Genomic DNA, 22,363 nt, shown 5'->3' on the forward strand with positions numbered 1-22,363 from the left:
GGACTAGGGGAACTTTGCTCCCTTGTGACCGTTTACAACAAAGCATTTTCATCGTGTGACCCCCATAACCCCATACAGATGTAGCAGACACTATGGTGCTGTGTTAACGATGACGCGTTCTTTAAAAGTAGCGCTATTGAAAACAACGGATATATATATATATGACCGTGGCCCCTTGCTGACGCACTTACCCTCCTACGCTCTCTGTAAACTCTCCCCATTTGGACTGTAAGCTCTTCGGGGCAGGGCGGCTTTTCCTAATGCTACTTGAATGTCTTTAATTTAATTCCCATTATGTGTTATATTATTATATTATTATGTGCTGTGAAGCGCCGTGTACATAGGTGGCGTATAAATAAAGATATGCATACATACGTTATTTTGTGCGTTACTTCACGTTAACGACGGTAAAAAACATCTGTATAAGTATTTACCCTGTTAACCTTGCCCGGGGGTGGCAACCTGCGGCTCCGGAGCCACATGCGTCTCTTTCCGCTCATACTTGCGGCTCTCTGCAGATTACCGACCCCCCGGCTGCTGTCTCTCTCCCTCACTATAATGGCGGTGGGCCTGGCCGGCGCAGGTCGGGCCTCTTGTTGCCGCTGAACCCGGCGTCTCCCAGCTGCTTGCCTGCCTCTCTCCTGTACTGTCCCACGCCGGGCTCTCCAGCTGGTGAGCCGGAAGTACACATCACGACTTCCGGCGCAAGCCGTCGTCACAGAGCCCGGCGTGGGACAGTACAGGAGAGAGGCAGGCAAGCAGCTGGGAGACGCCGGGTCCAGCGGCAACAAGAGGCCCGACCGGCGCCGGCAGGACAGTGAGGGAGAGAGGCCCAATGCAAGTGTGTGTTTGTGTGTGTGTGTGTGTGTGTATTTATATTATGTATGTATGTATTTAGGGGAGGTAAAGTGTGTGTACTTGAGGGGGGTAGAGTGTGTGTGTGTGTGTTTGTGTGTGTGTATTTATATTATGTATGTATGTATTTGGGGGAGGTAAAGTGTGTGTACTTGAGGGGGGGTAGAGTGTGTGTGTGTGTGTGTGTGTGTGTGTGTGTGTGTGTGTGTGTGTGTGTGTGTGTGTGTGTGTGTGTGTGTGTTTGTGGTGTGTATTTATATTATGTATGTATGTATGTATTTGGGGGAGGTAAAGTGTGTGTACTTGGGGGGGGTAGAGTGTGTGTGTGTGTGTGTGTTTGTGTGTGTGTATTTATATTATGTATGTATGTATTTAGGGGAGGTAAAGTGTGTGTACTTGAGGGGGGTAGAGTGTGTGTGTATGTGTGTATTTATATTATGTATGTATGTATTTGGGGAGGTAAAGTGTGTGTACTTGAGGGGGGTAGAGTGTGTGTGTGTGTGTATTTGCGGGGGTAGAGTGTGTGTGTGTGTGTATTTGCGGGGGTAGAGTGCGTGTGTGTGTGTATTTGGGGGGGCATCGTATAGGTTTTTTTGGGGGGGGGGGAAGGGAGGGTAGTGAGTGTGTATGTATTGTGTATTTGTAAATGACATTGTTCTGTACAGAAAAACTATGAAAAACACAAAATGAAGGGACTTATTAGTGTGAGATGCATTTTGTTCCCCCACATATTTTATTGTATGTTAATGCATATTCAGTATATACACCTATTAGTGTGTGTACCGTATATACATGTGTTGTGGGGTGGAATAATCATACATGTGTTGTGGGGTGGAATAATCATACATGTGTTGTGGGGTGGAATAATCATACATGTGTTGTGGGGTGGAATAATCATACATGTGTTGTGGGGTGGAATAATCATACATGTGTTGTGGGGTGGAATAAATCATACATGTGTTGTGGGGTGGAATAATCATACATGTGTTGTGGGGTGGAATAATCATACATGTGTTGTGGGGTGGAATAATCATACATGTGTTGTGGGGTGGAATAATCATACATGTGTTGTGGGGTGGAATAATCATACATGTGTTGTGGGTGGAATAATCATACATGTGTTGTGGGGTGGAATAATCATACATGTGTTGTGGGGTGGAATAATCATACATGTGTTGTGGGGTGGAATAATCATACATGTGTTGTGGGGTGGAATAATCATACATGTGTTGTGGGGTGGAATAAATCATACATGTGTTGTGGGGTGGAATAATCATACATGTGTTGTGGGGTGGAATAATCATACATGTGTTGTGGGGTGGAATAATCATACATGTGTTGTGGGGTGGAATAATCATACATGTGTTGTGGGGTGGAATAATCATACATGTGTTGTGGGGTGGAATAATCATACATGTGTTGTGGGGTGGAATAATCATACATGTGTTGTGGGGTGGAATAATCATACATGTGTTGTGGGGTGGAATAATCATACATGTGTTGTGGGGTGGAATAATCATACATGTGTTGTGGGGTGGAATAATCATACATGTGTTGTGGGGTGGAATAATCATACATGTGTTGTGGGGTGGAATAATCATACATGTATTGCGGGCTCTCGGAATATTTTGGAGATTTTCTATTTAATAAAACGTCTCTTCTTCCTTGAGACGTAGCAGACCCCTGACCTCGCCCTATAAAATGTGCACCTCTCGTCTCTGTATGTCTCCACGTACACCAGTTAGATCATAAGCTCTTCGGCACAGGGACTCCTTTTCCCATTTAGCTGCGTGTTATGCAGCAATCTCTAATGATATTAGATTTTTTCCCCGTATTACAGTGGGATTTTTTCAAGCTTCCAGGCTGCAAAACTGGAACAAACGCACCGGATTTATTGAAGGAAACCCTACACGGTTCCTTTTCTCCGCTAAATCAGGTGCGTTTTCCCCCACCGGTTTGGCCCCAGTTCTGCAGCCAGGAGGCTTCGGTAGATAAAACCCCAAAGCCGCCGTCCTCGTACAATACAGACCGGACCCCGTAGTCCTGTGTATTAATCTCTCTGTGATCTACGCTGCAATACACAGTGAGAACTTTACATTCATTAACGCTCCGTCCCCCCTCCCCCCGGCAGATCTGTGCTCGTTACTCGCCCCTCGCATATATATTAATGCTGAGCGAGAGGTGGCAGAGGGGGACACGTCGCCTATTAACTGGAAATGAAAGGCACACTTATAAGGTCAGGTATAAATATCAGCAGCGTGCTGCGGGCATGGGTGCAGCCGATTAACCTGCTCACTGCTGGAAAGCCCTGCCATGCATTGCTGGGACCTTCATTGGTTAAGGGAGAAATCCAACCTACACCGCCATTTTTGGGAGGGGATCCTCCATGGCTGGACCGCATTATTTTCAGCTGCGAGGACCCCCAGTTCCTGAGATTCTTACTGGTGAAGTTACAGGCATTACCTCCTGGTTTTTAAAGGGGATTTAAATGGCCATCCAATCTCCTCTTACTTACACCCTACACAAAGCACTAACCTACTTCCCCCAAAGCCATCACACTCTCCTCTCTCCACACACACACACAGTCATCACACTCTCCTCCCCAAACACACACACACACAGTCATCACACTCTCCTCCCCAAACACACACACACACAGCCATCACACTCTCCTCCCCACACACCCACAGCCATCACACTCTCCTCCCCACACACACACAGCCATCACACTCTCCTCCCCCCACACACACACACACAGCCATCACACTCTCCTCCCCACACACACAGCCATCACACTCTCCTCCCCCCACACACACACACACAGCCATCACACTCTCCTCCCCACACACACAGCCATCACACTCTCCTCCCCCCACACACACACACACAGCCATCACACTCTCCTCCCCACACACACAGCCATCACACTCTCCTCCCCACACACACACACACAGCCATCACACTCTCCTCCCCACACACACAGCCATCACACTCTCCTCCCCACACACACACAGCCACCACACTCTCCTCCCCCCACACACACACACAGCCACCACACTCTACTTCCCACACACACACACACACACACACACACACAGCCACCACACTCTCCTCCCCCCACACACACACACAGCCATCACACTCTCCTCCCCACACACACACACAGCCACCACACTCTCCTCCCCACACACACACAGCCACCACACTCTCCTCCCCCCACACACACACACAGCCACCACACTCTCCTCCCCACACACACACACAGCCACCACACTCTCCTTCCCCCCCACACACACACACACAGCCACCACACTCTCCTCCCCCCACACACACACACAGCCATCACACTCTCCTCCCCACACACACACACAGCCACCACACTCTCCTCCCCCCCCCCACACACACACACAGCCCCCACACTCTCCTCCCCACACACATACAGCCACCACACTCTCCTCCCCCCCCCCCACACACACACACAGCCCCCACACTCTCCTCCCCACACACATACAGCCACCACACTCTCCCCCCCCCCCCACACACACACACAGCCCCCACACTCTCCTCCCCACACACACACACACACACATACAGCCACCACACTCTCTCCCCCCCCCCCCCCACACACACACACAGCCACCACACTCTCCTCCCACATTTTCCCCTGGGGCCGTGGCACCCTTAGCAGAGGATCACTGCAAACTATAGTTCCCCGTCACCCTAGTGGATAAACACTACTCTGATGAATCGTTGCATCTTTGCTGCAGCATTTGGGGTACGTTGTGTTTGGTTGTATTGGACGTGCCGCTTGTGACGTGCGGTAGAACAGTGGTGTTCAGTAGTCCTATAGATTTAAGGAACCCCACTGCACAGAGGCTGTGAATCGCAGCAGTAGCAGAATTAAGGCGCCACCTACCCGTCCATATGGAAAGGTCATCCATACTTTCAGCGAAGGCTTCAACCCGATCACCAGGATCTGCAGGACAGACAGAAACTCAGCATCACCCAGCGCTCGCTCCCGTAAATGTACCGGAGAGGGGCCGCCCCACTGAGCACCGCACTGCTGCAGCGAGCCGCGCAACTCCGTATATATCCCATCCATCTCATCATATACATCCCGAAAGGAGGGCGGACGTACTAGTACTACCCAATATGGCAACGATGAGCAGAATTAATAATGCATGATGTTATTATATATAGCGCGCATATCCAAAGCACAGTACAGATCTAGTAGTAATCATGTCACCCATTGGCAACTGGGGCTCACTTTGGGTAAAATGTACTAAGCAATGCTATGCTAGAAGACATCACTCAAGCCCATTGGATAGCAGGACGCCACCGATGACTGAACGGAAGAGGAGGGGTCTCCAGGAGCGCAGAACGTTACCTCCCCCTCCCAAAACTCCCTGCAAAATGCCCATGGCCTAGCTAGTACGTCAAGGTGCCCTTGAAGTGCCAGGCCTTGTGATGTGGCACTGAAGGGGTTAAACAGAGATACCCACCACAGCTCTACAGTAGCATGCATCAAGGTAACAAAAATAGAAGCACAGTGCCTTACAACCAAACTAAATTCAGACCCCCGCCGAGTGGGTAATTAATGCTGCCCGTCTTGCCAGGGTGGTGGTACCTTGGTTAGTGATGCCATGGCCAGCAAAGAGTACTGAGTGATGGGGTGATCCCGGAGCTCAGCCTTGGCGTGCAGGGGCTCGATGCAGCAAACTTCTCCCTTGGAGCCGCTGAATAGACACCTGGACTCGCAGGTCCGCACTCCCATCACCCGCCTGCGTCAAAAGCACAAGAAGAATTCACCAGCTCCACTCACCTCCAAGATCCCATCTTTTTATATTAATCTTTATTATTACACCGGGCTTTTCTATTACAGAGAGGCACCAACACACGATAGATAGGTCCAAGTTCAGTTGGATGACCTGTAATGGGTCTTTACTGTAAGGAATCGGGAAACACGTCCTCTGCGACGTGTACCCTACTTACCTGCTGCTACTTAGCCCTCCGTTTTGGCACCAGCCCGTGCGCGCACCCCCACTCGCGCGCAGCTGTCCTAGAGTTGACTCGGATGCACCGCACATCACGTGTCAGCGGCGCGCTCACGTGACGATGTGCACCGCTACCCAGCTGCGCGGCAAGTAACCAGATGGCCACTTGTCTCCTGTGCCTATCACGGCTTCCGCTGGTGTCGTGCCTCAGCTCCGCCCCTGTCCTATTGGCTGCTTCTCCCTACTTATATCTTGCTCGCACTCTCTAGCATCGCTCAGCATAATCTCATGTAGCCTTGTGTGCCTAGATGTAGCTAGAGCACTGATGGGCAACTGGCTGCCTACGAGGCTGCTCACCTGCGGCCCCCAACCGCCGGCCACCCCAGAAGCCCGCTCTCACTGTCCCCAGTGCAGAGGGAGTGGAGATGTTGCTGGTGTGGATTATAGCTTCTTCCCGCTGCTTAATGACTGTGCTCATCACTAGTTCCCAGTGTAAGGAGAGGAGTGGGGCAGTGTTCACCAGCGCATCAGCATTAAAGGAGGGGACTGGAGGGGGCGGGGGGAACCTCCAATCTACAGCTGCAACGTCATACACACACAAAATAAGGGGCGCGCAGGCGGTCTTCCAAGGTATATCATGTTGCCTACCTCTGTGATAGAGGATTACAGTGAACAGGAAGTTTATTAAAAGTGGCTCAGAGTGGTGTGCTGTCACACAGTGAGGGCTGGAAAATGCTGCACACCAATAATCAAAATAAATATAAGATACGGACACCGGCACCTCTCTAACTCGATAAGGGAAGGCCCGCTGCAATCCCAGGTACAGGATACACAGGGAAGGCCCGCTGCTATCCCATGTACAGGACACACAGGGAAGGCCCGCTGCTATCCCATGTACAGGACACACAGGGAAGGCCCCGCTGCAATCCCAGGTACAGGAGATACAGGGAAGGCCCGCTGCTATCCCAGGTACAGGATTCACAGGGAAGGCCCGCTGCAATCCCAGGTACAGGATACACAGGGAAGGCCCGCTGCTATCCCAGGTACAGGATACACAGGGAAGGCCCGCTGCTATCCCAGGTACAGGATACACAGGGAAGGCCCGCTGCTATCCCAGGTACAGGATACACAGGGAAGGCCCGCTGCAATCCCAGGTACAGGACACACAGGGAAGGCCCGCTGCTATCCCAGGTACAGGATACACAGGGAAGGCCCGCTGCTATCCCAGGTACAGGATACACAGGGAAGGCCCGCTGCTATCCCAGGTACAGGATACACAGGGAAGGCCCGCTGCTATCCCAGGTACAGGAGACACAGGGAAGGCCCGCTGCTATCCCAGGTACAGGATACACAGGGAAGGCCCGCTGCTATCCCAGGTACAGGATACACGGGGAAGGCCCGCTGCTATCCCAGGTACAGGATACACAGGGAAGGCCCGCTGCAATCCCAGGTACAGGATACACAGGGAAGGCCCGCTGCAATCCCAGGTACAGGATACACAGGGAAGGCCCGCTGCTATCCCAGGTACAGGAGACACAGGGAAGGCCCGCTGCAATCCAGGTACAGGATACACAGGGAAGGCCCCGCTGCTATCCCAGGTACAGGATACACAGGGAAGGCCCCGCTGCTATCCCAGGTACAGGATACACAGGGAAGGCCCCGCTGCTATCCCAGGTACAGGATACACAGGGAAGGCCCGCTGCTATCCCAGGTACAGGAGACACAGGGAAGGCCCGCTGCAATCCAGGTACAGGATACACAGGGAAGGCCCGCTGCAATCCCAGGTACAGGATACACAGGGAAGGCCCGCTGCTATCCCAGGTACAGGATACACAGGGAAGGCCCGCTGCAATCCCAGGTACAGGACACACAGGGAAGGCCCGCTGCAATCCCAGGTACAGGATACACAGGGAAGGCCCGCTGCTATCCCAGGTACAGGATACACAGGGAAGGCCCACTGCAATCCCAGGTACAGGATATTCAGGAAAGGCCCGCTGCTATCCCAGGTACAGGATACACAGGGAAGGCCCGCTGCTATCCCAGGTACAGGATACAAAGGGAAGGCCCGCTGCAATCCCAGGAACAGGAGACACAGGGAAGGCCCGCTGCTATCCCAGGTACAGGATACACAGGGAAGGCCCGCTGCTATCCCAGGTACAGGATACACAGGGAAGGCCCGCTGCTATCCCAGGTACAGGATACACAGGGAAGGCCCGCTGCAATCCCAGGTACAGGATACACAGGGAAGGCCCGCTGCAATCCCAGGTACAGGATACACAGGGAAGGCCCGCAGCTATCCCAGGTACAGGATACTCAGGGAAGGCCCGCTGCAATCCAGGTACAGGATACACAGGGAAGGCCCGCTGCAATCCCAGGTACAGGATACACAGGGAAGGCCCGCTGCTATCCCAGGTACAGGATACACAGGGAAGGCCCGCTGCTATCCCAGGTACAGGATACACAGGGAAGGCCCGCTGCTATCCCAGGTACAGGATACACAGGGAAGGCCCGCTGCAATCCCAGGTACAGGATACACAGGGAAGGCCCGCTGCTATCCCAGGTACAGGATACACAGGGAAGGCCCGCTGCAATCCCAGGTACAGGACACACAGGGAAGGCCCGCTGCTATCCCAGGTACAGGAGACACAGGGAAGGCCCGCTGCTATCCCAGGTACAGGATACACAGGGAAGGCCCGCTGCAATCCCAGGTACAGGATACACAGGGAAGGCCCGCTGCTATCCCAGGTACAGGATACTCAGGAAAGGCCCGCTGCTATCCCAGGTACAGGATACACAGGGAAGGCCCGCTGCAATCCCAGGTACAGGACACACAGGGAAGGCCCGCTGCTATCCCAGGTACAGGAGACACAGGGAAGGCTCCGCTGCAATCCAGGTACAGGAGACACAGGGAAGGCCCGCTGCAATCCAGGTACAGGATACACGGGGAAGGCCCGCTGCTATCCCAGGTACAGGATACACGGGGAAGGCCCGCTGCAATCCCAGGTACAGGATACACAGGGAAGGCCCGCTGCTATCCCAGGTACAGGATACACAGGGAAGGCCCGCTGCAATCCCAGGTACAGGAGACACAGGGAAGGTCCGCTGCTATCCCAGGTACAGGATACACAGGGAAGGCCCGCTGCAATCCAGGTACAGGATACACAGGGAAGGCCCACTGCAATCCCAGGTACAGGATACACAGGGAAGGCCCGCTGCTATCCCAGGTACAGGACACACAGGGAAGGCCCGCTGCAATCCCAGGTACAGGATACACAGGGAAGGCCCGCTGCAATCCCAGGTACAGGATACACAGGGAAGGCCCGCTGCAATCCAGATACAGGATACACAGGGAAGGCCCGCTGCAATCCCAGGTACAGGATACACAGGGAAGGCCCGCTGCAATCCCAGGTACAGGATACACAGGGAAGGCCCGCTGCTATCCCAGGTACAGGATACACAGGGAAGGCCCGCTGCAATCCCAGGTACAGGAGACACAGGGAAGGCCCGCTGCTATCCCAGGTACAGGATACACAGGGAAGGCCCGCTGCAATCCCAGGTACAGGATACACAGGGAAGGCCCGCTGCTATCCCAGGTACAGGATACACAGGGAAGGCCCGCTGCTATCCCAGGTACAGGATACACAGGGAAGGCCCGCTTCAATCCCAGGTACAGGAGACACAGGGAAGGTCCGCTTCAATCTCAGGTACAGGATACACAGGGAAGGCCCGCTGCAATCCCAGGTACAGGAGACACAGGGAAGGCCCGCTGCTATCCCAGGTACAGGAGACACAGGGAAGGCCCGCTGCTATCCCAGGTACAGGATACACAGGGAAGGCCCGCTGCAATCCCAGGTACAGGATACACAGGGAAGGCCCGCTGCAATCCCAGGTACAGGAGACACAGGGAAGGCCCGCTGCTATCCCAGGTACAGGATACACAGGGAAGGCCCGCTGCTATCCCAGGTACAGGATGCACAGGGAAGGCCCGCTGCTATCCCAGGTACAGGATACACAGGGAAGGCCCGCTGCAATCCCAGGTACAGGACACACAGGGAAGGCCCGCTGCAATCCCAGGTACAGGAGACACAGGGAAGGCCCGCTGCTATCCCAGGTACAGGATATACAGGGAAGGCCCGCTGCAATCCCAGGTACAGGAGGCACAGGGAAGGCCCGCTGCAATCCCAGGTACAGGAGACACAGTGAAGGCCCGCTGCTATCCCAGGTACAGGATACACAGGGAAGGCCCCGCTGCTATCCCACGTACAGGATACACAGGGAAGGCCCCGCTGCTATCCCAGGTACAGGATACACAGGGAAGGCCCCGCTGCAATCCCAGGTACAGGAGACACAGGGAAGGCCCCGCTGCTATCCCACGTACAGGATACACAGGGAAGGCCCCGCTGCTATCCCAGGTACAGGATACACAGGGAAGGCCCGCTGCAATCCCAGGTACAGGAGGCACAGGGAAGGCCCGCTGCAATCCCAGGTACAGGAGGCACAGGGAAGGCCCGCTGCAATCCCAGGTACAGGATACACAGGGAAGGCCCGCTGCAATCCCAGGTACAGGAGACACAGGGAAGGCCCGCTGCTATCCCAGGTACAGGATACACAGGGAAGGCCCGCTGCAATCCCAGGTACAGGATACACAGGGAAGGCCCGCTGCAATCCCAGGTACGGGATACACAGGGAAGGCCCGCTGCTATCCCAGGTACAGGATACACAGGGAAGGCCCGCTGCTATCCCAGGTACAGGATACACAGGGAAGGCCCGCTGCTATCCCAGGTAGAGGATACACAGGGAATGCCCGCTGCTATCCCAGGTACAGGATACACAGGGAAGGCCCGCTGCAATCCCAGGTACAGGACACACAGGGAAGGCCCGCTGCTATCCCAGGTACAGGATACACAGGGAAGGCCAACTACTATCCCAGGTACAGGATACACAGGGAAGGGCCGCTGCAATCCCAGGTACGGGATACACAGGGAAGGCCCGCTGCAATCCCAGGTACAGGATACACAGGGAAGGCCCGCTGCTATCCCAGGTACAGGATGCACAGGGAAGGCCCGCTGCAATCCCAGGTACAGGATATTCAGGAAAGGCCCGCTGCTATCCCAGGTACAGGATACACAGGGAAGGCCCGCTGCAATCCCAGGTACAGGATACACAGGGAAGGCCCGCTGCAATCCCAGGTACAGGATACACAGGGAAGGCCCGCTGCAATCCCAGGTACAGGATGCACAGGGAAGGCCCGCTGCAATCCCAGGTACAGGATATTCAGGAAAGGCCCGCTGCTATCCCAGGTACAGGATACACAGGGAAGGCCCGCTGCAATCCCAGGTACAGGATACACAGGGAAGGCCAACTACTATCCCAGGTACAGGATACACAGGGAAGGCCCGCTGCAATCCCAGGTACAGGATACACAGGGAAGGCCCGCTGCAATCCCAGGTACAGGATACTCAGGGAAGGGCCGCTGTAATCCCAGGTACAGGATACACAGGGAAGGCCCGCTGCTATCCCAGGTACAGGATACACAGGGAAGGCCTGCTGCAATCCCAGGTACAGGATACACAGGGAAGGCCCGCTGCTATCCCAGGTACAGGATACACAGGGAAGGGCCGCTGTAATCCCAGGTACAGGATACACAGGGAAGGCCCGCTGCAATCCCAGGTACAGGATACACAGGGAAGGCCTGCTGCAATCCCAGGTACAGGATACACAGGGAAGGCCCGCTGCTATCCCAGGTACAGGATACACAGGGAAGGCCCGCTGCAATCCCAGGTACAGGATACTCAGGGAAGGCACGCTTCAATCCCAGGTACAGGATACACAGGGAAGGGCCGCTGCAATCCCAGGTACAGGAGACACAGGGAAGGTCCGCTGCAATCCCAGGTACAGGAGATACAGGGAAGGCCCGCTGCAATCCCAGGTACAGGAGGCACAGGGAAGGCCCGCTGCAATCCCAGGTACAGGACACACAGGGAAGGCTCCGCTGCTATCCCAGGTACAGGATGCACAGGGAAGGCCCGCTGCAATCCCAGGTACAGGATGCACAGGGAAGGCCCCGCTGCAATCCCAGGTACAGGAGGCACAGGGAAGGCCCGCTGCAATCCCAGGTACAGGATACACAGGGAAGGCCCGCTGCTATCCCAGGTACAGGATACACAGAGAAGACCCGCTGCTATCCCAGGTACAGGAAACACAGGGAAGGCCCGCTGCTATCCCATGTACAGGATACACAGGGAAGGCCCGCTGCTATCCCAGGTACAGGAGACACAGGGAAGGCCCGCTGCTATCCCATGTACAGGATACACAGGGAAGGCCCGCTGCAATCCCAGGTACAGGATATTCAGGAAAGGCCCGCTGCTATCCCAGGTACAGGATACTCAGGGAAGGCCCGCTGCTATCCCAGGTACAGGATACACAGGGAAGGCCCGCTGCTATCCCAGGTACAGGAGACACAGGGAAGGCCCGCTGCTATCCCATGTACAGGATACACAGGGAAGGCCCGCTGCAATCCCAGGTACAGGATATTCAGGAAAGGCCCGCTGCTATCCCAGGTACAGGATACACAGGGAAGGCCCGCTGCTATCCCAGGTACAGGATACACAGGGAAGGCCCGCTGCTATCCCAGGTACAGGATACACAGGGAAGGCCCGCTGCTATCCCAGGTACAGGATACACAGGGAAGGCCCGCTGCAATCCCAGGTACAGGATACACAGGGAAGGCCCGCTGCAATCCCAGGTACAGGATACACAGGGAAGGCCCGCTGCAATCCCAGGTACAGGATACACAGGGAAGGCCCGCTGCAATCCCAGGTACAGGACACACAGGGAAGGCCCGCTGCTATCCCAGGTACAGGAGACACAGGGAAGGCCCGCTGCTATCCCAGGTACAGGATACACAGGGAAGGCCCGCTGCAATCCCAGGTACAGGAGATACAGGGAAGGCCCGCTGCAATCCCAGGTACAGGATACACAGGGAAGGCCCGCTGCAATCCCAGGTACAGGATACACAGGGAAGGCCCACTGCAATCCCAGGTACAGGATACTCAGGGAAGGCTCGCTGCTATCCCAGGTACAGGATACACAGGGAAGGCCCGCTGCTATCCCAGGTACAGGATACACAGGGAAGGCCCGCTGCTATCCCAGGTACAGGATACACAGGGAAGGCCCGCTGCTATCCCAGGTACAGGATACACAGGGAAGGCCCGCTGCAATCCCAGGTACAGGATACACAGGGAAGGCCCGCTGCAATCCCAGGTACAGGATACACAGGGAAGGCCCGCTGCTATCCCAGGTACAGGATACACAGGGAAGGCACGCTTCAATCCCAGGTACAGGATACACAGGGAAGGCCCGCTGCTATCCCAGGTACAGGATACACAGGGAAGGCACGCTTCAATCCCAGGTACAGGATACACAGGGAAGGCCCGCTGCAATCCCAGGTACAGGATACACAGGGAAGGCCCGCTGCTATCCCAGGTACAGGATACACAGGGAAGGCCCGCTGCAATCCCAGGTACAGGATACACAGGGAAGGCCCGCTGCTATCCCAGGTACAGGATACACAGGGAAGGCGCGCTGCTATCCCAGGTACAGGATACACAGGGAAGGCCCGCTGCTATCCCAGGTACAGGATACACAGGGAAGGCCCGCTGCTATCCCAGGTACAGGATACACAGGGAAGGCCCGCTGCTATCCCAGGTACAGGATACACAGGGAAGGCCCGCTGCTATCCCAGGTACAGGATACACAGGGAAGGCCCGCTGCTATCCCAGGTACAGGATACACAGGGAAGGCCCGCTGCTATCCCAGGTACAGGATACACAGGGAAGGCCCGCTGCTATCCCAGGTACAGGATACACAGGGAAGGCCCGCTGCTATCCCAGGTACAGGATACACAGGGAAGGCCCGCTGCAATCCCAGGTACAGGATACACAGGGAAGGCCCGCTGCTATCCCAGGTACAGGATACTCAGGAAAGGCCCGCTGCTATCCCAGGTACAGGATACACAGGGAAGGCCCGCTGCAATCCCAGGTACAGGATACACAGGGAAGGCCCGCTGCAATCCCAGGTACAGGACACACAGGGAAGGCCCGCTGCTATCCCAGGTACAGGAGACACAGGGAAGGCCCGCTGCTATCCCAGGTACAGGATACACGGGGAAGGCCCGCTGCAATCCCAGGTACAGGATACACAGGGAAGGCCCGCTGCTATCCCAGGTACAGGATACACAGGGAAGGCCCGCTTCAATCCCAGGTACAGGATACACAGGGAAGGGCCGCTGCAATCCCAGGTACAGGATACACAGGGAAGGCCCGCTGCTATCCCAGGTACAGGATACTCAGGAAAGGCCCGCTGCTATCCCAGGTACAGGATACACAGGGAAGGCCCGCTGCAATCCCAGGTACAGGATACACAGGGAAGGCCCGCTGCAATCCCAGGTACAGGACACACAGGGAAGGCCCGCTGCTATCCCAGGTACAGGAGACACAGGGAAGGCCCGCTGCTATCCCAGGTACAGGATACACGGGGAAGGCCCGCTGCAATCCCAGGTACAGGATACACAGGGAAGGCCCGCTGCTATCCCAGGTACAGGATACACAGGGAAGGCCCGCTGCTATCCCAGGTACAGGATACACAGGGAAGGCCCGCTGCAATCCCAGGTACAGGACACACAGGGAAGGCCCGCTGCTATCCCAGGTACAGGATACACAGGGAAGGCCCGCTGCTATCCCAGGTACAGGATACACAGGGAAGGCCTGCTGCAATCCCAGGTACAGGACACACAGGGAAGGCCCGCTGCAATCCCAGGTACAGGATACACAGGGAAGGCCCGCTGCAATCCCAGGTACAGGATACACAGGGAAGGCCCGCTGCTATCCCAGGTACAGGAGGCACAGGGAAGGCCCGCTGCTATCCCAGGTACAGGATACACAGGGAAGGCCCGCTGCAATCCCAGGTACAGGAGACACAGGGAAGGCCCGCTGCTATCCCAGGTACAGGATACTCAGGGAAGGCCAACTACTATCCCAGGTACAGGATACACAGGGAAGGCCCGCTGCTATCCCAGGTACAGGATATTCAGGAAAGGCCCGCTGCTATCCCAGGTACAGGATACACAGGGAAGGCCCGCTGCAATCCCAGGTACAGGATACACAGGGAAGGCCCGCTGCAATCCAGGTACAGGATACACAGGGAAGGCCCGCTGCAATCCCAGGTACAGGACACACAGGGAAGGCCCGCTGCTATCCCAGGTACAGGACACACAGGGAAGGCCCGCTGCAATCCCAGGTACAGGATACAAAGGGAAGGCCCCCTGCAATCCCAGGTACAGGATACACAGGGAAGGCCCGCTGCTATCCCAGGTACAGGATACACAGGGAAGGCCCGCTGCTATCCCAGGTACAGGAGACACAGGGAAGGCCCGCTGCAATCCCAGGTACAGGATACACAGGGAAGGCCCGCTGCTATCCCAGGTACAGGATACACAGGGAAGGCCCGCTGCAATCCCAGGTACAGGATACACAGGGAAGGCCCGCTGCAATCCCAGGTACAGGATACACAGGGAAGGCCCGCTGCAATCCCAGGTACAGGAGACACAGGGAAGGCCCGCTGCTATCCCAGGTACAGGATACACAGGGAAGGCCAACTACTATCCCAGGTACAGGATACACAGGGAAGGCCCGCTGCTATCCCATGTACAGGATACACAGGGAAGGCTCGCTGCTATCCCAGGTACAGGATACACAGGGAAGGCCCGCTGCAATCCCAGGTACAGGATACACAGGGAAGGCCCGCTGCAATCCCAGGTACAGGATACACAGGGAAGGCCCGCTGCTATCCCATGTACAGGATACACAGGGAAGGCCCGCTGCAATCCCAGGTACAGGATACACAGGGAAGGCCCGCTGCAATCCCAGGTACAGGATACACAGGGAAGGCCCGCTGCTATCCCATGTACAGGATACACAGGGAAGGCTCGCTGCTATCCCAGGTACAGGATACACAGGGAAGGCCCCGCTGCAATCCCAGGTACAGGATACACAGGGAAGGCCCGCAGCTATCCCAGGTACAGGATACACAGGGAAGGCCCGCAGCTATCCCAGGTACAGGATACACAGGGAAGGCCCGCTGCAATCCCAGGTACAGGATACACGGGGAAGGCCCGCTGCAATCCCAGGTACAGGATACACGGGGAAGGCCCGCTGCAATCCAGGTACAGGATACACAGTGAAGGCCCGCTGCTATCCCAGGTACAGGATATTCAGGAAAGGCCCGCTGCTATCCCAGGTACAGGATACTCAGGAAAGGCCCGCTGCTATCCCAGGTACAGGATATTCAGGAAAGGCCCGCTGCTATCCCAGGTACAGGAGATACAGGGAAGGCCCGCTGCTATCCCAGGTACAGGATACACAAGGAAGGCCCGCTGCAATCCAGGTACAGGATACACAGGGAAGGCCCGCTGCAATCCCAGGTACAGGATACACAGGGAAGGCCCGCTGCAATCCCAGGTACAGGAGACACAGGGAAGGCCCGCTGCTATCCCAGGTACAGGATACACAGGGAAGGCCCGCTGCTATCCCAGGTACAGGAGACACAGGGAAGGCCCGCTGCTATCCCAGGTACAGGATACACAGGGAAGGCCCGCTGCTATCCCAGGTACAGGATACACAGGGAAGGCCCCGCTGCTATCCCAGGTACAGGAGACACAGGGAAGGCCCGCTGCTATCCCAGGTACAGGATACACAGGGAAGACCCGCTGCAATCCAGGTACAGGAGACACAGGGAAGGCCCGCTGCAATCCCAGGTACAGGAGATACAGGGAAGGCCCGCTGCTATCCCAGGTACAGGAGGCACAGGGAAGGCCCACTGCAATCCCAGGTACAGGATACACAGGGAAGGCCCGCTGCAATCCCAGGTACAGGAGACACAGGGAAGGCCCGCTGCAATCCCAGGTATAGGATACACAAGGAAGGCCCGCTGCTATCCCAGGTACAGGATACACAGGGAAGGCCCGCTGCTATCCCAGGTACAGGATACACAGGGAAGGCCCGCTGCAATCCCAGGTACAGGATACACAGGGAAGGCCCGCTGCAATCCCAGGTACAGGATACACAGGGAAGTCCCGCTGCTATCCCAGGTACAGGATACACAGGGAAGGCCCGCTGCAATCCCAGGTACAGGATACACAGGGAAGTCCCGCTGCTATCCCAGGTACAGGAGACACAGGGAAGGCCCGCTGCTATCCCAGGTGCAGGATAAACAAAAAAGCAAGAGTAGAGGCTCCACGGATTTTATAAATGCAATCATTTATTGAAGCCAAATAAAGTGGCCAACGTTTCGGCTGTCACAGCAGCCTTTGTCAAGGAGCGTCACACCCCATCCGCGGAGCCTCTACTCTTCCCGTTTATGGTTATCTGGTAGTCACACAGGCCAAACTTGCCCGCCGACCCTCGTGCCACTCTCGGAACAGCGCCGTCTCCGAGGTGGGACAGCCTGGTGTGACACCCGGTGTCACATCTCTTTGGGACCAATGTCCTTTTACATCCACGTGCTAGAGATGTGGGTTCAAGTTCCCTTTACAGATGTGAACTTACTTGAAGGTCAGCTCGAACACGGAGCCCCCGCTGTCATTGCAGATGGCGAGAGTCGGGTCATCTGTGAACTGAGGAAGGGTAAGAGGTGAGCGGCACAATCTGACACCTTGAGTGTTGGGAGGGGTCACCGTGTTGGGAGGGGTCGCCGTGTTGGGAGGGGTCGCCGTGTTGGGAGGGGTCGCCGTGCTGGGAGGGGTCGCCGTGCTGGGAGGGGTCGCCGTGTTGGGAGGGGTCGCCGTGTTGGGAGGGGTCGCCGTGTTGGGAAAGGTCGCCGTTTTGGGAGGGGTGACCGTGTTGGGAGGGGTGACCGTGTTGGGAGGGGTGACCGTGTTGGGAGGGGTGACCGTGTTGGGAGGGGTGACCGTGTTGGGAGGGGTGACCGTGTTGGGAGGGGTGACCGTGTTGGGAGGGGTGACCGTGTTGGGAGGGGTGACCGTGTTGGGAGGGGTGACCGTGTTGGGAGGGGTGACCGTGTTGGGAGGGGTGACCGTGTTGGGAGGGGTGACCGTGTTGGGAGGGGTGACCGTGTTGGGAGGGGTGACCGTGTTGGGAGGGGTGACCGTGTTGGGAGGGGTGACCGTGTTGGGAGGGGTGACCGTGTTGGGAGGGGTGACCGTGTTGGGAGGGGTGACCGTGTTGGGAGGGGTGACCGTGTTGGGAGGGGTGACCGTGTTGGGAGGGGTGACCGTGTTGGGAGGGGTGACCGTGTTGGGAGGGGTGACCGTGTTGGGAGGGGTGACCGTGTTGGGAGGGGTGACCGTGTTGGGAGGGGTGGCCGTGTTGGGAGGGGTCGCCGTGTTGGGAGGGGTCACCGTGTTGGGAGGGGTGACCGTGTTGGGAGGGGTCACCGTGTTGGGAGGGGTGAACGTGTTGGGAGGGGTCACCGTGTTGGGAGGGGTGACCGTGTTGGGAGGGGTCGCCGTGTTGGGAGGGGTGACCGTGTTGGGAGGGGTCGCCGTGTTGGGAGGGGTGACCGTGTTGGGAGGGGTGACCGTGTCGCAGTGTCCAATCCTGGGTATCTGACCATTGTGTAAAGAATGGAACTATTTTATTGGTTTAGGAAAATGTAACCAAAGCTTTTGTTTCTTTGGAAACAAAGCATCATTTCCACTTTTTGAGGCTTCATGGAGGGAGTGTTTATCAAATCTTTCTTTTACCTTTATATCTCCGCCCCTGTCCTTATCAGAGCCAATAAAGTTAAGGAGAGGGGAGGGGGCTTTGCCTGGGCAAACTCATGCTGGACGCACAAGTCCAAGTCTCCCACTTCTGAGGTCAGCCCCACTTCTTTTGTTTCCCAACTTGGTTGGAGTGATGCGTGCCAGCACTGCGTGGGTTAATGGGGGGACATTACCTTGATGTGCAAAATGGCCGTTCCAGGAGGGTGAGCATCTGTTATGGATCTTAAGAGTTTCCCGCCAGCCAAGTCCCACATGGTGATCTGGAGAGGGATAAAGAGAGAGAGAGGGATAAAGAGAGAGAGAGGGATAAAGAGAGAGGGATAAAGAGAGAGAGATAAAGAGAGAGAGGGATAAAGAGAGAGAGAGAGAGAGAGAGAGAGAGAGAGAGAGGGATAAAGAGAGAGGGATAAAGAGAGAGAGGGATAAAGAGAGAGGGATAAAGAGAGAGCGATAGAGAGAGATAAAGAGATAGAGAGAGAGATAAAGAGAGAAAGATAAAGAGTGAGAGTATAAAGAGAGATAGAGATAAAGAGAGAGAGGGATAAAGAGAGAGAGAGCGATAAAGAGAGAGAGAGAGCGATAAAGAGAAAGAGAGATAGAGATAAAGAGAGAGGGAGAGAGAGGGAGGGAGAGAGAGAGATAAAGAGAGAGATAGAGAGAGAGAGAGAGAGATAAAGAGAGGGAGAGAGAGAGAGAGATAAAGAGAGAGATAAAGAGAGAGGGAGAGGTTGCACAAGTCAATACGTTGCAGCTCCTTTGGCATTAAACGGGTTACTATTAAAGTCTCCCGTCTGCAGAACTGTTCACAAACAGCACAGAAAGCAAATCCTTTGTATTCCTTTTCCAAACCCCTATTCACACTTGGGGTTTTTTTTTATTCCTTACATAATTCTGGTGAAATTTGCGCTGGTTTTGCCCCAGTTTCAGCCAGAAGACCCAACAGAATGAGAGGTCACTGACATTAAGTGAAGCTATTACACTGCAGGACTGACCAATGAGAACAATTTGCGTCCTCCATCACCCTTCATATGCACTGTACTTCATGACGAGGTGCCGATGCAGGCACCTCGGGGGTGGTGTGCCCACCGGTACATTTCTGGAGATCTTGGCAGCCATCAATATAAGAGCAGTGAAGCCCCCCATTCCTACTGCACCCTCCCTCCAAACAGGAGGACACAGGTCTGGGTACTGATGCTGGCATCTCCGGGGTAGAGAGTTTATCTGCACATTCTGGTAAGCTAGAAGACCCCTTCTGGTGCTGGAGGACCGTAAGGTCAATGTGTGTCTTCCCGCCCCAGAACCGGTCTTATGGCAGGTGACGGTTTAGTAAATATGGGTCTCCTCTGCCTTTCATTATTCAAAAAGGGAGACATTAAATAAATAACACTCGCAATAATGACCCGGGGGAATTAATGATCAGGATTAGAACCATATGAAAATCCAACGGAGTATAATGGAATGAGTGGTTGGAATCATTGTATTGACTGGTCTTGTCTACTCTACGTCTACAAGGTAATGGTGAGCCCCACTCTGTTCTTACATCGCGTCATTATTTACATGCCCATATGGTCACCTGCCCACGATAGTGGCCCCACAGTGGCACTGGTTGGGAGCCACTTTGGCCATGCACTATTAAGAAGTAGGGCACTTTATACTTTAAACCAGGGATCTTCAACCGGTGGCCCGCTGGCCAAACCTAGCCCAAGATGCCCTTTCACTCTTATGGGCTTATGCATCAAGGCAAAAGTGGAGCAACTCTGGGGCAAAATAACTACACCGTATGCATCCAAGAAAAAAGTCCCACTGAAAACCAACAGGATTTTTTTCTTTGATGCGTCTTGTGCTGGGTTTTTTGCCCCAGAATTGCTGCTCTTTGGTATGATACATAGAGCCCGTTGTCTATGGTCACTTCACACCAACTGATGAAGACTTTGGATGCCCCATAATGTAGCCGCCACTTTATGGCGTCTGGCACTGCTGGGGCATCAGGACCTAGTGACCACATCATGGGCTTCCAGCTCATTTTCTAGGGGAGATGTAGAGAAGGGGTGCGAGATTTTTTTTTTGGGGGGGGGGGGGGGGGGGTGGTTACAGAGGCAGGGATATCCTTAAAACCTGACCTGTTGGTGGCCCTGCAGGACTGGAGTTGGCCACTCCTAGTATAGATGTTAGAAATGGTTACAAAATGTTTAAATATAAATCATTTGTAAATGTAGCCCAAAGTAAATGACTATGAGCTGCTGGCCCCTTCTGCACCCAAATCGATTCTGCTCCGGTGCTTGGGAAACCCCATTGAAGATCCCTGCTATAAACAGAGCGGGTGCTGCACAGGCGAGCAGGCCGGGGGGAGGAGCTGAAGGTGATAGTGAGGAGCACAGGAGAGCAGGCCGGGGGGAGGAGCTGAAGGTGATAGTGAGGAGCACAGGAGAGCAGGCCGGGGGGGAGGAGCTGAAGGTGATAGTGAGGAGCACAGGAGAGCAGGCCGGGGGGGAGGAGCTGAGGGCGATAGTGAGGAGCACAGGAGAGCAGGCCGGGGGGAGGAGCTGAAGGTGATAGTGAGGAGCACAGGAGAGCAGGCCGGGGGGGAGGAGCTGAGGGCGATAGTGAGGAGCACAGGAGAGCAGGCCTGGGGGGAGGAGCTGAGGGCGATAGTGAGGAGCACAGGAGAGCAGGCCGGGGGGGAGGAGCTGAGGGCGATAGTGAGGAGCATTGCGCGCATTACCTGGCCCTTCGCAAAGCCACAGAGCAGCCGGGAGCAGTCGCTGTTAATGCTCAGGGCAGAAATGGCTCCGTACTGCGCTCCCAACGCTGTGCTGCCCAGGCAGAGCCGCAGAGCCTGGTTGGTGTCTGCGCAAGAGAGAAATGGGTTAATTTCAACATAGCGAGGGAGCCAACACACATCAGCAGAACACCGTCTGCTGCCGGGGTGGCCAACTGCAGACTTCACGTCTTTGACTGAGCCATCTGTGCTGAAGCAGGGATGTCCTGAAAACCTGAGCTGTTGCTGGCTCTTGAAGACTGGAGTTGGCCACCACTGCTCTATTGCCACAGAAACCTGTAGTGGAATGATCCACACGTGACCCGCAGACTGGCAGTGCCACGTACTGAGGCCACCACAAGTGAAATGATAACAATCCTGAGCGCAGTATTGAGATGGGTCCATAACCCCTTCAGTGCAAGAAGATGCCCCTAAAGAATCGAAGAGATGAAATAAAGCTACAGTAATAGCATGCAGGGAACAGGAACCCTCAGCTCCGCTACCCACAGGACATTTCCGGAGGGGCTACTATTGGCCGTCAGGCTGTTATTGCCCCAGAATCGCTGCGTGTCATTGCAGGACGCCTCAGATTTTGGCAGCCAAGTTTTAAATGGGGCAACCAGTTTAAAGAGGGGGCTGATTACGTCTTCCTGTAAATGGGGGCTGCCGAATGTTCTGATTGGGGGTAGGTATGTTTTAAATGGGGCTAGCATGTTTAAAAAGAGAACGGCTAGGTTTTAAATGGGGGCTGCCATGTTACATATGGGGCCATATAGGTTTTTAAATGGGGGGTTGCAGATGCCTGCATAGGGCAGTAGGAAGTGGGGTGGCAGCTTTAACTTGTCCCGTCAGGTTGGGTTGAATATCTGCACTCAAATGATGTGTGCAGTATAATGCACCAAGACGTCTTTTAAACGTCTTTAACATGCAGATTTCTATTATCCCCAAGAGAAAAACCCCACAGATACATCATCC

At 55.2% G+C, this 22,363-nt stretch overlaps 1 protein-coding gene across 6 annotated transcripts in view; it reads right to left on the bottom strand.

Annotated features, from left to right (window-relative positions):
* The window catches only part of VPS8 (VPS8 subunit of CORVET complex), a 128,508-nt gene that overhangs the window by 95,511 nt on the left and 10,634 nt on the right, over nucleotides 1-22,363 (bottom strand). For all 6 annotated transcript variants that reach the window (XM_075607105.1, XM_075607106.1, XM_075607104.1 and 3 more), the window contains 5 exons: nucleotides 21,353-21,477; nucleotides 18,804-18,890; nucleotides 17,453-17,520; nucleotides 5,483-5,636; nucleotides 4,772-4,831 (listed from right to left, as the gene is read on the bottom strand). In XM_075607105.1, the coding sequence (XP_075463220.1) occupies nucleotides 4,772-4,831; nucleotides 5,483-5,636; nucleotides 17,453-17,520; nucleotides 18,804-18,890; nucleotides 21,353-21,477 (494 nt within the window). The remainder of the gene's footprint in view (nucleotides 1-4,771; nucleotides 4,832-5,482; nucleotides 5,637-17,452; nucleotides 17,521-18,803; nucleotides 18,891-21,352; nucleotides 21,478-22,363) is intronic.

The sequence above is a fragment of the Ascaphus truei genome, chromosome 7 (assembly GCF_040206685.1).
Source record: "Ascaphus truei isolate aAscTru1 chromosome 7, aAscTru1.hap1, whole genome shotgun sequence".
Taxonomy (NCBI): Eukaryota; Metazoa; Chordata; class Amphibia; order Anura; family Ascaphidae; genus Ascaphus; species Ascaphus truei.